The sequence below is a fragment of the Cyclopterus lumpus genome, chromosome 5 (genome assembly GCF_009769545.1).
Source record: "Cyclopterus lumpus isolate fCycLum1 chromosome 5, fCycLum1.pri, whole genome shotgun sequence".
Lineage (NCBI taxonomy): Eukaryota > Metazoa > Chordata > Actinopteri > Perciformes > Cyclopteridae > Cyclopterus > Cyclopterus lumpus.
In genome coordinates this window covers 17,602,005-17,618,494 of record NC_046970.1, presented here as the reverse complement: position 1 = coordinate 17,618,494, position 16,490 = coordinate 17,602,005, and the positions used below count along the sequence as shown (strand labels likewise).

At 39.2% G+C, this 16,490-nt stretch overlaps 1 protein-coding gene across 1 annotated transcript in view; it reads left to right on the top strand.

Moving 5' to 3' along the window:
* The window catches only part of syn2b (synapsin IIb), a 64,850-nt gene that overhangs the window by 27,911 nt on the left and 20,449 nt on the right, over positions 1 to 16,490 (top strand). Inside the window, 4 exon segments of the mRNA XM_034532800.1 lie at positions 6,339 to 6,396; positions 8,807 to 8,898; positions 14,867 to 15,023; positions 15,328 to 15,417. Coding sequence (XP_034388691.1) covers positions 6,339 to 6,396; positions 8,807 to 8,898; positions 14,867 to 15,023; positions 15,328 to 15,417 — 397 coding nt within the window.

Genomic DNA, 16,490 nt, shown 5'->3' with positions numbered 1-16,490 from the left:
TAATAACCTCACACAAACAAACCCCAGACACACACAAACACTTGCATTGCAAAGACTAATTTATTAAAGGATGCAGGGAAACTGGGGAGAATCGGACAACCAGGAAATTAATGTCTCATATATTAAGTGTAAAAGCAAGATATTTCTGTTGTTAATCTTCTGGTGTTCTATGCTTTATGCAGAATGCCTCCTTTCTAATTCTAATGTTTTTAACGTATACATATAAGAGCATTTTAATGTTATAATGTAAAGACAATATTACTCGCTTTGTAAACTCCTGGGTAGATTAGTAGTTTCGTACTATATAGGCAACCCAAAACTTGTTTTTATTGATCTATAATGGAAAGTAAAGCCAGTCGTGGCTAACTCATAGTGGTTTGTTAAAATATTTCTAAAATGTGCTCGGTTAGATTTTTGATTGTGTAGAAGAACTTGTGACCCCTTTTCACCATGACTTATATACATCCAAATACATTGATGTGACACTCACACACACACACACACACACACACACACACACACACACACACACACACACGCACACACACACACACACACACAGTCTATACCTTTGCAGGGCTATGGAGGAGGGAGGAGGATCATCCTGTGCGGCAGCTGAATAATTCAAGCGATTCACCTCAGTGTGGAATACGTGAACAAATACCACTGATTTAAAGCTTTGTATGCTGCACGAGTTCGGTCGACGCAGTGAATCAGATTCTTTTTTCTTCCCACGTCATGTGCACGGAGGCACAATCAAACACTCACATACACTGAAAGACAAACGTCTGACGCCGATTCTCTACTCGGAGGGAATAAATGGAGTATTAAAAATGTGTGGCTCGTGTTTTCCTTTGATTGAGCACGTTTGCACGGCCGAGCGATTCACTGCGGTTCTCTTAACTACTGCTGTGTCATCGGGTAGCTGGCTTGTCTCGACACACTGTCAGGATAATGTTGGTCAACGTGCATTATGCAACAGTTGAGTGATATGTAAATAAGCCTGATATGTAAATAAGCCTGACGTGTACTGACGAAAACTACTTTTGATTGAATTCTATCTGTCTAGTTTTGTTCCTGTTACCTGTTACTTACAACCTTAACAGTTAATCAGTTGATCAATAACATGTACAATATTAGTTTACTGGGTTAACTCCAGCCAGCCCTCTTGAGTATGCAGCAGGCTGTTTTCTTACTCTCAGCTTTCCTCCCTTTCTGTCATCAGTCTTTTTTGTAGTCATTTCTTACTAAATTACTGATTTTCTTTTACTGATTATTAAAAGTTTGTTGTACTTCTAGCCATAACTCAGTAATTTCAGAGCAGGTGTTTTCCACCTAAAACACCTCCAGGTACTTAATACATTGAGCTCTACTTTTCAGAGATAAATTGATTTACTACATTTATTTGGGAAATTGTTTTGCTAGTTACTCCACAGGTTCAGATTATTAATGCAAAATATGATCAACAAATATAATATGAGATATTAGATTATGCTACACAGCAGTGTATATATATATTTAACAAAATGTCCCCCATCTTTTCTAGCTGCACATTAGTGATACTTACATTAATTAATCAATGATTATAATCCAATAAGAGTATCCTGAAATGGAACACTTTGCATAATGAGTTATTTTACTTTTGGTGCTTTAAGTTCTCGTTGATGAATATACGTTTGTACTTTTACTTAAGCAAATGTGAAACGTTAAAAGTACTTCTAAACTGCAGTACCGCTATACTTCTTCCACCACCGTCTATGGCATTAAAAAACGTGGATGCCTTGAAGAACGTACAATGCCAGTAGCATGCAGCCAGGAAGTGTCCACAGAGAGTGAGCTGTTGGTCCACAGCCAGCGCTGTCCTCTGCCCCTGTGTTATTCCTCCCACTGTATTCTCATTTACACTATTGGCCCACAATGTATTCCCTACATTGCGGGCCAGCCAAATACTTACACTCCTGTTGTCTCCCACCACACTGGTGCTGAACGGACTGCTCCAATTCTTTTTGTGCCCTTTCACCCCGATAGTCTCACCCCTAGAGTATTGTTTCACCCGATGTGCACGATTCTGATCAAGTGGTGAGAAGGCCTGGAAGTGTATAGTCTTGCCTTGACAGAGCCATGTGTCAGAAAAGGAGGAAGGCCATTGTTATTCCTCCGACCGTCCGTCAGTACCTCCGGTCCATTCTCATGATCGCAATATCTCAGGAACAATTGGAGGGACTTTCTACCTGGCCTCAAGGATGAACTAGAATTTGGTGGTCAAAGGTCACTGTGACCTCACAAAACACATGTTTGGCCATATCTCAAGAATTCAGATGCTAATCATCAATATCACACAAATATCCAATAAGATAAGATTATGAAATTACATTTTATACAGCTATGGATGTAAACTGCAACGTAGGCGGATGGATACAACCGAGAGAAAAAATAAGAACAATTGCAAAGAAGTGTGAGGGAGAGTGACCGGGAACGTCAACTGTCCTAATGTGATATGTATCAATGTGATATGTATCAATGTGATATGTATCATCAGCAGCAGACTCACTCATTATGCCCTGATTACAGTGGCTATTCTTAGTAACTGTGACTCACTACGTTACACAGGTTTTCGTTCATGTAAAACATAGCTTTGGGACCATTTGATGAAACCTTTGGGAACAAACTTAACAAAAAGTAAATCTTTGTATTTAAAATCAAGAATGTGATATCTTCATATTGATGCAGAAATGGTTATAGGCAGTGAATGGCAGTACCACACACAAACAAAGTCCACACTCTAGCTATTGTACATTATCTGTATTAAGTTTACTTATTGTATTGTATTCTAGCTCCATAATTGTCTCAGACTATTGGACTCCACAGATCAATAATAAAAATAGGATCAAAGCAAATTACCCTGAGTGAGTCAACAGAGGTCAGCTGTTGATGTCAGCTCAGCACGCAGCCATTGATCCTGTTGTTTGCAGTGGCAGCTTTGTTAATAACTCCTAAAACCTGCATTACAGCTTTTACTAAGTGACCTGTCCATCTAATTTGACCCTAACATCCATGATGTAATGTCACGATGCAGCTTTTACAGGCAAAACATAGAGGTTTACAGAATATATTCCTAGATAACAATATGCACCTGAAACCATCTCCATTCCTTTGATGTGTCTCATGAATTAAAGATATTTAAGTTTGTCTTTAGAATTGTCTCTCAGGCAAGTTGCACTCTGTTACAGTCCTTGGAGTGATAGAGAGATCAAAATCCAAATATTACAAACACAATGCCCGAGTAGCAGTTTCTATATAAACTTTAAAGATGTCCTCTTTGTGTCAAGATGTAATGGCAATTTGGTCTAAAATTATTATTTACTTCAACCTCTTTTTTTTAATGTAATATGGCATGATTTAGGGGCAACTTAATTTGCTCCATCTTATAATTGATTTGAACCACAATTGAATTCTACAGTATATGTGATCATTTGTATAAGTAAGACCAGGCATTTAATTTAGAGGCAATTACACATTGTTTAGATTGTTACACATCTGTTTCTTTACATAACATACTTTAATTGTTGTACTACATGTAAAACAGTTATACTTTACCAAAACACGTGAGTCGTTCTCTGAGGATGTATTACGGTAATATTAAAATAATGTTTTTTGCTTAATTTTCTTTTTTTTGCCAGAATGAAAGTACAAAAATATAATTAGTCAAGTGTTCACGATATGGTCTCGCTTCCTTATCAGATCATCCTTAATGAAGGAAACATTGCTGACTTGCATTCCTTGAAGTTCTCAAGTCTTATTATAAAACGCTAGTGGGTGCTAGACATTAAATGCAGGGAAGATATGATGTATTGCTTATAATGTCATAAAGTGAGGCATTGTTTTGCCAAGCAGGCTGAACTAAGATCTATAATGTTAAACATTTCTCTGATACAGTCTGAAATGGATCCTATACTGATCAAACAAGAGTGTTTTGTCTTCAATTAGTTTGAACACTGAGCAGGATGCAGATTAGATGTAACGGACTGTTGAATTTCCTGTTTCAGATTATGTGAAGCACTGTGCTCTGAAGGTCAATGCAATATCCCTGAAATGTGTGGTAAAGCTGCAATAATCAGTATTTTTACATTAAGAATGGTGTTCATCAGGTAATTACACTTTTTTATGACAACAATAAAATGTGTTTACATGTGTTTACAGCTTGTTCTGCTCCCCCCAAGTGGCCAAATAAATGAGTAATGACGCATAAATGCAATCGGGAGATGTGTGTTTTGCCACCCCACAAAATTCAATTTAAAGGCTGTCTTTAATGTTTTTTGTTACTGACAAGCATATGCGTCCCATAAAAGACGTCTCTCAGGCATTCACTTGAAGTCATGTTTGCACATGGTGTGTGTTGCTATGCGGCAGCTACATGCTGCTTAATGGAATGTAATAAGGGAGGCTACATCAGCAGCCTCATGATAATTGTCCATTACTGCACTCGCCTGACATCCATAACTTTGTGTACTATTTTGCATTGTGCATTTGCAGATATTGAACATATGCTGAGCCTATTTTGACCCATTCAGTGGCAATGTGAGATTAAAGACTTTAAAATATATTCCTCTGAAAAAACTGCAATGTAGCTTTTCAATTAAAGCCGCAGAGAATAATGGCGATGGTGTGTTTTAGCGGGGGCTGTTTGTTTTTCTGGGGCTGCACGGTGGTGTAGTGGCTAGCACTGTCGCCTCACAGCAAGAGGGCCGCGGGTTCAATTCCCAGTCGGAGCGGTCCTTCTGTGTGGAGTTTGCATGTTCTCCCCGTGGCAGCGTGGGTTCTCTCCGGGCTCTCCGGCTTCCTCCCACAGTCCAAAGACATGCTGCAGGTTAATTGATCTCTAAATTGCCCATAGGTGTGAATGTGAGAGTGAATGGTTGTATGTCCCTACATGTGCCCTCGATGGACTGGCGGCCTGTCCAGGGTGTCCCCTGCCTTCGCCCTATGTCAGCTGGGATAGGCTCCAGCGCCCCCGCGACCCTAATGAGGATAAGCGGTATTGAAAATGGATGGATGGATGTTTGTTTTTCATAATAATGTTTGGGCTTCATCATGGCAACATTGCAGTGTGTTCCAGCAGATGCCCATTCTGAGAAAAAAAACACACGCAGACATTAATAGAATTGCACCTTCCAGCAAGACAGAAGAAATAAATATATCTGTTATTTTATGTTCACAAATGTTGCTGGTGTGGCTATTGATGGTGGAAGTCACAGCATCAAACCCTCACTGTGTTTCTCTCACAGATGGTCTGGTCCTAATGAACCAGACACGAGCCAGATGCCTCTGTGCTGCTCCACACAAGATCCTGTGTGGTGCTATGGAAGGAATCGTGCATGTATGTTTAATTGATGACAGAGATCATGAGGGCGCACGGAACTTGATTTAATGTTGTATTATGGTACATAAACTGGTGCATAAACTGGCATACCATTTCAAAGGGAAACAGGATTTGAATGGAGGATTCATGGAGGGTTCGGGGACCTGTTGAAGAAGACATTACATCTCACAAACTATTCTACAATGTAGCCGGAACATGAAAAAAAAACGTAAAGACAAGTAAAGGGAAAAACAGAATCTGTAAGGTCAGACGCTGTAAAGTTATCTCTGTTTTTATTATCAGCCAGGACTTCAAAAACATATAACCTCGGCTCATGGTTATTGCTTTATTTAGCTTCAGTGTATGGGATGGTGATGGATGCACTACAAACCATCTGCGATCCACTTTCAGTATTGTGTAAAATGAGGCGTCCTGAGCGTTTTGTGTGTTGGCTGGCAGCCTGTGCCTCTCTGCTTGACTCATTCTCCCTGTCGGTCTGTCTTTGTCTGTCTGCTCTCCATCTGCCAGCTCTGTGTGTGCGTGTGTGTGTGTGTGCGTGTGTTTGTGTGTGTGTGTGTGTGTGTGTGTGTGTGCTTGTAATCCATTTCTACATCACTCTTGAGCAAGTGGCAACCAAGATACTAATCAACATCAGACAACGCTGGTATTAGAAACATTCACCATTCAAATGTCAAGACGACATTTAATATTGCAGCGGAATTCTAATCTGTATTTGATGTTCGCAGCCCATTGAGATGACATTACCTGCAGTTTTGGTATGTCCACGCTGATCAGCAGCAGTTCAAAAAGCTCATTAAAGTAAACATTGTTCTATAGCTGAGAAAGTTTGGTCATTAAAAAGAGCAAAACGAGGCGTCCATTTTCTCCCTCTCATTTGTTCCACAGGGTGCGTTATGTCCAGTAGAGGGCAGCATCGAGTGTACAACGGCAAACTCAATGTTCTTCTCTTCTCTTCCAGGGCCAAAGTGTTTCGGGGAAAGAAGGTCTTTGGAGACTTTGACATCAAAGTGGAGCAGGTATCGTATTGACTTTGTAGACCTATGATGCTGCAGAATCATTTATTTAAGGTTGTTTTTATTTAAGGGGGAGCTGAAAGATGAAAGTGAATTGACACCACGTTCACATTTGATATGGAAATGTGTTTCAAATAAAAAGTTGAGACATTGGTGCACAAATACATCTTCAATGTCAGCCTAGAAGAGTGAATAGCGTGCGTCCTTGCTCTATGATCTAGTACTAGGAGGTCACAGGTTTAGCAAAGTGTCTCTGCCTGTGTTGGTCGGGTCAGTGGTTCGACCACTTTTGTCTCAACTAAAACATACAAATATTGTATGGATTTCCATTAGAGGACGAATCCTGCGGACTCCCTTTTATCTTTAAGTTATTCATTTAAATATATCACGTACTGTAGTGGACTATAAAAATCAATCTTTCTATCTGTTTAATCTGAATTATTGACTCAGGTATACTTTGTTTAGGACTAACCTGGTAATATTACCATCTGAATATCCACATGCTAGCATTGTCAATGTGAACATATTAGCATGCTGATACTAGCATTTAGCTCACCATGGCTGTCGACTCTTACTGTATTCTCGTAATCAACACACATATTTGCAAACTATATATAAAATAGCGTCCATAAAGCTGTGGTATGGTGGTTTGCAACCCTGTCTGCGCCATAGAAACTGATGACTGTCACTTCCAAACATTTTGCACTTGTCATCCACAGCTAAAAATATGTCTGTGTTTATCTGTTTAAAAAGGATAACCACACTTTTAAAACCAACAGTACTCATGGACCGGTATGGTAACTGGACCTGTAGAACGCAAAGAATCACTCAAAGCGCTTTAACACTACTTGTCATCATTCACACGCATTGCAGTGGCTAAGGTGCCAGTAACTAACATTCATTCATACACCTGTGTCTACGGGAGCAATTTGGGGCTAAGGGCACATCGACATGAGCTAGCGAAGGATCGAACCACCGATCCTCTGATTGAAGGACAACCCTGCTCAACACTGAACCACAGTCACCTATGTGACATTATGCCATTATGCCAGTTCCTGAAGTTAATGTACTTGCACAGTTATTTGTATTCTATTGTGTATATATATTTTATTGCACAGTTATTTGTTATTACTCGGATACAAGCGGCCGAAATGAGCTTCCTCCGTAGGGTGGCCGGGCTCAGCCTTAGAGATAGGGTAAGGAGCTCGGACATCAGGGGGGAGCTTGGAGTCGAGTCGCTGCTCCTTCGTGTCGAAAGGAGTCAGCTGAGGTGGTTCGGGCATCTAGTCAGGATGCCTCCTGGACGCCTCCCATTAGAGGTTTTCCGGGCACGTCCAACTGGTAGGAGGCCCCGGGGAAGACCGAGGACACGCTGGAGGGATTATATCTCCCGGCTGGCCTTGGAACGCCTCGGGATCCCCCAGAATGAGCTGGAAAGTGTTGCGGGTGAGAGGGAAGCCTGGGTCGGCCTGCTGAACCTGCTGCCACCGCGACCCGACCCCGGATAAGCGGCTGATAATGGATGGATGGATGGAGTTATTTGTATTCTATTGTGTATATATATTTTATATATATATTTATATATATATATATATATATATATATATATATATATATATATTTTTTTTTTTTTTGGTATATATCTGTCATCCCTGTTTTATTTTGTGTGTTTAGTTTATTTAGTCTATTCCATTTGGTGTCTGTAAAGTGTTGGGCGCTACTATGACAACAAATTTCCCCTTGGGGATTAATAAAGTATATATATATATATATATATATATATATATATATATATATATATATATATATATAATACATATCATATATGTAACAGGATGTGACATTTTGGTTTCATATTGGTTAAACCACCTTTTACAGCAAACCATTTTAATTTAGAAATATTTGGTTACTGCATCTGGAATGAATACTCTGGGGTTGCACAACATACAGTGTCATACGTAATAGATGTTGACAGTGAAGTTACAACCCCAAGCCTGACCACAGAAACTAAAATACGCACAAGAGGAGACAGGAGTCGACAGCTATGAGTAACAGAGAAATCCTTCCTATGTTTGCAACCACACCAAAAACAAGCACACATAACTATATGATTGACGCATACAATATAGATGTGTTTATATCCCAATAGGTATGAAAATAACTGTAATTATGGATTAGAGTTAAAATACCAAATCTTTTCTTGCACGATGACCTTCACTTTCAGAATGTAATTATCTAATATTCTTCTTCCTGGAGATTCTACAGCTATTAATTTAAAGCACTGGGAAACATTTGCAGAATTGTTGCATGTGATTATGCAATATTTACCATTCATGTGTATTTCATCACTTCTATATCAACACTTAATATGTACAGATAATGAAACTCTTGTGTCCTCTTTCCGTCCTCGTAGGCTGAGTTCTCGGAGGTCAACCTCATCTCACATTCAAATGGAACCTGTAACGTGGACATGCAGGTCATCAGGAGCGGGATCAAAGTGGTCAGGTCAGCACCACAGACAGATACACGCTCACTCATCGCTTCCTCTGTGGTTCTGAGAAAAAACATGTTGTCAAGTTTAGTCAAATCCTTCTTCTCACATACCTAATTCCAAACCTAAATTGAACTCTAACGATTATCCTGACTTTGACAATAAGATTAATCCCAAAATATGACAAAAAAACACGAAATTGTTCTACTCTTAAGAGCTCAATTTAAAAAGACCTACAATCATGAACCAAGAAATTACCTAAATCCAGAAGCTATTAAAGCAGCCATATATGACATCCATTTGATCGAGAAGAGGTTGTATGAGGTACTTATTCATAGTCAGTGCATTATTATCTATAGATGACGGTCAGCTCGCCTCTGGCTTGGAGGAGCAGACAACAGTAAAAGCAAAGCAATGTACTGCTGTGGACAGGGACGTCGGCAAAACCTTTTTTATCCACCTAAGACGCCTCACCAAAGGATACCAGTATGTATATTAAGAATATTCCCACGGGTTTACTTTGCCATGAGACAGACGATTCCGACGGGGAACTGAAGCTGTATCTATCTGTGCTCTCGCCGAAGCCAACAGACTCCCATTGAAGAAAACAGTCACTTTACCTCATAGAACACGGGGGTTGCCAGGTCGACTGCTGCCGAGATCGGTTTGTTTGTTTGTGTTATTGAGTGTGGAGTCTGGTAGCTTTGGCGAGAGCAGAAACATATACTGGTATAGCTGTCTCATGGCAAGGTTAACCGGACAAAATATTCAAAATATTCAAAATATTAAGCACTGGTATTGATTTTTTTACGTCGTTTTTTGTTTTAGGTGGCTAAAATACCTTATGCTGACCCACCTTACGGTTCCTCCTCTGGTAAACACTGTTAGCTCTGTCATCATAATTTGCCATTATTTGTACTGTTAGCTATAAGCCGCCGGCTCACCGTGTCAGGAGGCAATCCAATAGTTCCCAATCTGTTATCTCGTACCCTAAAAGATTATCCAAATACTTTATTTTTGCAAGATGAGACAGAAGATCCTTGTTTACAGCAAGCTCTGGTCAGTTGAGAAAGCGCATGACCGCAGTCTTTACCCACAGACCGGCGCAGTACTTACATGTGAACGTACCGTAAGCCAGACAATCACACAGACCCACTCACACACCACAAACCACACTGGCACAGACACCAGTGTTCCTGCTGAAGACTGCCAGTGATTATGCAAGACTAACTTCCTTTGCTCATCAACAAACAAAACCAACAGGAAATGAAGACAGCCACCTCAGTCTGACTGTCAGCCTCGCCGCCCTGTATTTCTGCCTTATGAGGGCTTGGTTTGCACATGCTCACACACAAAGAGTGACCATTGCCTGAGATGTTGTGGATTCAGGGAGACTATGATTCATAGTGGTAGACTTGTCCTGACCATGTCCATTGTTCTTTTACAACATCTGAGCTCCTTGTAGACTTCCACAGTTTTATCATGACATCAGTCTCGCCCCAAACATGGACCGGCTGTGGAGAAAATGTATGTGTTTACAACATAATTGTCCATCTGTTTTGTTGTCTGCCTGTCTGAGTTCATTGCCATTTCAAGTCAAAGCAGTGATTTTGCTAACTGCTCTGTCTGTGTGTTGCTAAGTAACCCTCAACTCAAAGAAGATGTAATGTCTTCCAGATTTTGAAAATATCTCTATGTGATCTTCAGCTTTTTTTTTTATTGAGTGCAATTGAAATTTTGAATATTGAGTAGAACCATGTTAAAACAATCTATGACCCTACGAATTATGAGAAATATTGACAGTGTCAAATCTAAAAAGTTATTGTAAAAGTTGCAGTTGGAGCCTGAACAGTCAGCAGTTTTGTTGTAAAGAAGAAGAAGATGTTGTGAATCTTCACAATAAGTAAACTGTTTATTATACTTCAGAAACAAACAATGCCAAATTAATAAAAATATATAAGTCTGTTATTCTATTCTATTTTTCCTCAAATCAAAACCAAATGAGATCCAAAACCAAATCCAAAGGTTTTAGGCTCTCTCTCAACACCCTTTCCTGTCTGTAGCTCTCAGCTCATTTGTTCTCACAGAAAAACTAAATGGTTTGTAAATGTAACAAATACATAGCATAGTGTCATTTCTTTGAAGGATTAATTATATCTTAAAACAGCTGAGCGCTGTAGTTTTTTGCTAAATTTAGGCAACAGGACAGTGTGTGTGGCATTACACAGAGGAGTTTGTGTTCGCTTTGAGAATGCATCATCATCATCATCATCATCATCATCATCATCATTACATTACATTACATGTCATTTAGCTGACGCTTTTATCCAAAGCGACTTACAATAAGTGCATTAAACCGTGAGTCCAAACTCAGAACAACAAGAATCAAGCAAGTACAATTTCTTCAATAAAGTCAAACTACAAAGTACTATCCGTAAGTGCCATTTAAGTGCTACTGAAGTGCTATCGGTAAGGGACATTTAAGTGCTACTACGGCATTTAAATGCTACCTATTCAAGGTATAGTCGAAAGAGATGTGTTTTTAGTTTGCGCCGGAAGATGTAGAGACTTTCTGCTGTCCTGATGTCAATGGGGAGCTTGTTCCACCAATGAGGAGCCAGCACAGGTACTGCAATACTTTAATTTATGTCCAAATACCTGCAAAACTGACGTCAGCCTTAGTTGTACTTTCTTTTTAGTGCTAATTAGCGCTAATGTTTGCATTTAGGTAAATGTACTTGTGTGTTTAAGTAAAGCCGTACAAAGCTACTAGCATGGCTGCAAACTCTTAGTCTTGTTTCACATTTCGTTGCATCAAAAATGCAATATGCATATTTAATAATCCAAGGTGAAAGCGTATTCGGATGATTGTTGCTCTGCTGGTACCACCAATTCAAGGTATTAAATTGAGAGACGTGATCATGTTGATCTTTACAGCCTACTGTCAGCAATGAAGCGATTACAGTCAATTGCTGTGTCTCTTTTCTAGTTTTTGGGGTCTGATTAGTATTCTCGGTGCAGGAAGAGCTGGTGGTGGTCGCACTGTGCCAGAGTTTTCTCTCTCTGTCTCTTTTCTCTCACACCTCCCCCCACCCTTCACATTCCCTCTCTCTCACACACACACATTCAGAGACAAAAGGAAAACTAACAGGAGTCATGTACTATCATCATCAACCTTCCACTGAGCTGCACTGATTATTGTTTTTGCCCTTAATCTGTTGGACACCGATTGCTTCTGTGAGCTCTAGAGCTGTTGGTTTTAGTGTTTTGCTGTGGAGACCAATACAGTTTAAAACATTTTTAAAAATTAAAAAATCATAACAATCCTACACAACGGTATTAAATCATAAAAACTTGAAAACTTGAAAACAAATTAGTGTATGCCATTTAGCATTTGTTTTCTTTTCACTTGTGTGGATTCATCCTCCAGGTTTTGACTACCAGATTCCCTCTGCACCACTCAACACTCTTAACTCGACCTTTGGGCTGCAGACACACACCTCTATGACACACACGCCCTCAGCAGCTTCCTTTCACCAGGAGGACAACATGTGTGGGAGGTTCACACAACTTCCTCCACAGCCAGTCCCAACTCCAGCTACGGATGGGCAATACCACAACATGTCCAGAATCATCTTAAATTTAAGATTATTATTATAATTGCCGGGCTACACGGTGGTGTAGTGGCTAGCACTGTCGCCTCACAGCAAGAGGGCCGCGGGTTCAATTCCCGGTCGGAGCGGTCCTTCTGTGTGGAGTTTGCATGTTCTCCCCGTGGCAGCGTGGGTTCTCTCCGGGCTCTCCGGCTTCCTCCCACAGTCCAAAGACATGCTGCAGGTTAATTGATCTCTAAATGTCCCATAGGTGTGAATGTGAGAGTGAATGGTTGTATGTCCCTACATGTGCCCTCGATGGACTGGCGGCCTGTCCAGGGTGTCCCCTGCCTTCGCCCTATGTCAGCTGGGATAGGCTCCAGCGCCCCCGCGACCCTAATGAGGATAAGCGGTATTGAAAATGGATGGATGGATTATAATTGCCAAATAAAATATTTGTTTTGTCTGTGTTCTCTACAACAACACATTGAAGCGACCAGTTGTCTCCAAATCCGATATAAATCACTCAAACAAATATTTCATGATGTTATGGTTAAGATTTGGTTAGGTTAAGGCGCAAAAACGACTTGATTAAGAATTAAGATGATGTCTTTTTAGAGCATATGCATTTTAGACCACATGCTCTGTCATATTATGCACCTGTTCAACAATATATACAAGAATATATGCAATTTCTTATTTATTTCCAACTGCAACTTTTACTTTTATATCAAAATCCAATCATATTTCCTACCTGTAAAACAACACACAGGCCACCATCCCCAGTAGCTCCCTATCTTAAGCCGCTAATTTTTAAGCAGCCCAATCAAATGTTTAGGATTTGATTTAAATCCCTAGTGTAACTGGACACCACTCAAATATTCTGTTTAACGTCAAAGTACAGAAGCTAAAGATGCTCTAACTTCGATTTCGCTGGGACTTTAAGATTAGGGGAGCTTTGTTATCATGGTCGCAGTTAAGATTATGGACCAATAGTGGTCCATCTTAAAAAAACAACATTGATTGTCAGTGGATAACAAGAAATTAACAACTGTCTTGTTGACTCGTCCATTACGACTTCCTCCCTATGCAGACGTTGTCGCTCTATATCGACGTCACCTCACTTCTATAATCACTGGGGCTGCTGGAGGGCTTTTGTCACTTAAATCTAAACATGTGGTTTTGGGATACATGCTGAAACGACTGATGCTCTCCTTCTTCTTGGGACGACAGTCTCCTAATGTACTATCGTGGAGAGGAGAAGTGTGACTGCCTCATTAACAGACTACTTCTGAATACATTCTCATGACCACCAACATCTGTTCTTTGTAAGCAGCACGCACAGCAGCAGAAGAGCAAAAGCAGGAAAGCAAAACCTGATTTGAGACTGGTAAAAGATTTAGTATCAGTCCTATTGATGCTCGTATCCATACTCAAAACAAGACTTCGTATTGATATTTTAGGTATTGATCCCCTTACATCCTCACAGTGCAGGTACCAATGGTGATGTGGCCAATTGTGTTTGTTAGAGTGAAGTAGCGCAACTCTATGTGATTGTCAAGGACAACTGGAAAGCAGTTGAGGAAATTTAATTTTGATGCCTATGTGTAATCTACTCTGGTAAACGAGACGATCACTGAGAAGATTAGCTTTTTTTGTATAGTTATTCCTTATTCTTGTCATCGGTACACCCTTTCTGAAAAAACACTTTAATATATCACAACAGTGTCTCTTTACCAGAGATCTGCATACTGTACTAAGTAAATTAATTAAGACAAGAAATGTCGTCAATGATTTTGCTCAAGATTCACTGCTTGATGTTGTTAGGGTGCCTCTGTTCTCTCTAACTATATGCAATTCAAAGGTACATTCATTTTAGAAATATCTGACATCTTCCTGAAGCAAAACCTTCTTTAACAAAACATGCAGGTTACTCTTCTTATTTACATTTATTTTATCAGTGACACTATTCGTGTCATAGATTAAAAAAGAAAGATTCCACTGATAGTGAAGTGATACTTGTTAAATTGTATATTCGATAAAGCCCTGTGATATAAATAGTTGTGTCATTTTTAAATGAATGTAACATCAATCACCCACTTCAGGCTTCATTTACCATCAAACTGCTTCCTGTGTTGAGTGTGTCGGGGAAAAAATCCTCTTCAGTTGTATTTAGCAATGCTCTTTATTTAATGCTATCCCTTCTCTTTCTTTAATGCAAAAATGCAGGTCAGTGGTATCTGCATCCAAAAATGGATTTGGTTTTGGATTATTATTCTATTAACACGGGCTATGTGTGGAAATACTCATAGTGATATAGTGATATAAAGTAGAAATGTATTTCAACCTTTTTATTTCTTCTTGATTCCCTCTGCTGCTCTCACACCAGGTCTTTCAGGCCTGACTTTGTCTTGGTGCGCCAGCACGCCTTCAGCATGGCCCAGAACGAGGATTTTAGGAACTTGATCATCGGCCTGCAGTATGCGGGCGTCCCCTCAGTCAACTCTCTGGACTCCATCTACAACCTCTGCGACAAACCTTGGGCTGTGAGCAATTTCAGCAAAACTAATTTACACCAACAACAACAAGTATTTTATTAACTATAGTGTTCATGAGGATACATTTGAATGGAGCTGGCAGCTGTACATTCTTATTAAGATCAGTTTGAGGATTTATTTGTGCTGCCAAGCTCAGTTTAAAAAACACTACATTGATTATTGCTATACAAATATTGTCACTGTACTGTATTACTGTTGTAATACATGCCACTTAATCAACAACCTGTGTTAACGTTGCAGTTAACTTTCTCTTGCTGTTCTTCTCTTTCTCCATTGTCATCCTGTCCTCCAGTTCTCCCAGCTGATCAGTAATCAGAAGAAGTTAGGTTCCGATAAGATCCCTCTCATTGATCAGACGTTCTACCCCAACTACAGAGACATGGTAAGATTTACACTTTGTATTTTGTCAGTAACCCAAGAGTAAACTCATAGTTCCGAAACCTCAGCAATAAATGACACAATGTCTCCATTAATTATCTTGAGATTTAGATTTTTACAGTATATTTGGTGTTTTGAGTAGTTTAACTATTTGTCTCAGGACAGGGTGACGTTTTCTAACATCAAAAACTGAGCTTATGCATTAAAGAGTAAAAGCACAAGTCGTGATACCTTTCTGAGAATTCTTTACATTGCGATGTAACGACTGCTGAAGCAATTCCCTAAATTCAAATTCAAGTCATACCATTATTTTTTACACAAACGTGTGTTGGGGTCACAGAAATATTAAAAAATAAAACACATAGAAAATATAGTATGTATATTATACAAGTGAGAAAGGTGATCTTGCCTATTTTGTGAATACCTTTTATTTACTATATTAAGAAGAGTGTTTATGAGGCAAATTATAGAGGTAAAGTAGGTTATACTTTGTGTTTTTTTCATTATTGAATAGTTGGATATATTCTGCAACAGCAGTGACCCTTTGAAAAGCTTTAACATATCACCTCTAGCTTTAATTGTGCTGTAAAAAGTGTTTTTTTCTCACATTTTGTTTACTGAAGAGAAGAAAAAGAGTCGGTGCCACACTATTGCATTGAGACATTTTATATACAATGTTTTTTGGTACATGGAAATAGAAAATTCTATATAGACAGAAACAGAAACATAAATACAAACAATTCTTTCAGTATAAAACAAACATGAAATTGTTTGATAACGCTTCACTAAAGCCATACAGTTATTATGCATAGTTATCTATCATATCATGGAAGTCTAAATTTGATTAACATATTTGTATATAGTATATTTCAATTCAATTATTTATCAGTTTTTTATTGAATATTTTATTGTTGAATGTGACCCTAATATAATCTTTGAATAGTGACTTGGGCGATAATGCATTTGAATCTGTATGACCTCAGTGAAGTAATCCAGTAACAAGACAGGGGTCAATTCATATGTGGGTCTTTTAATAAATGTTGAGTCATTATATTAAATAATGCCTATAAAACTATA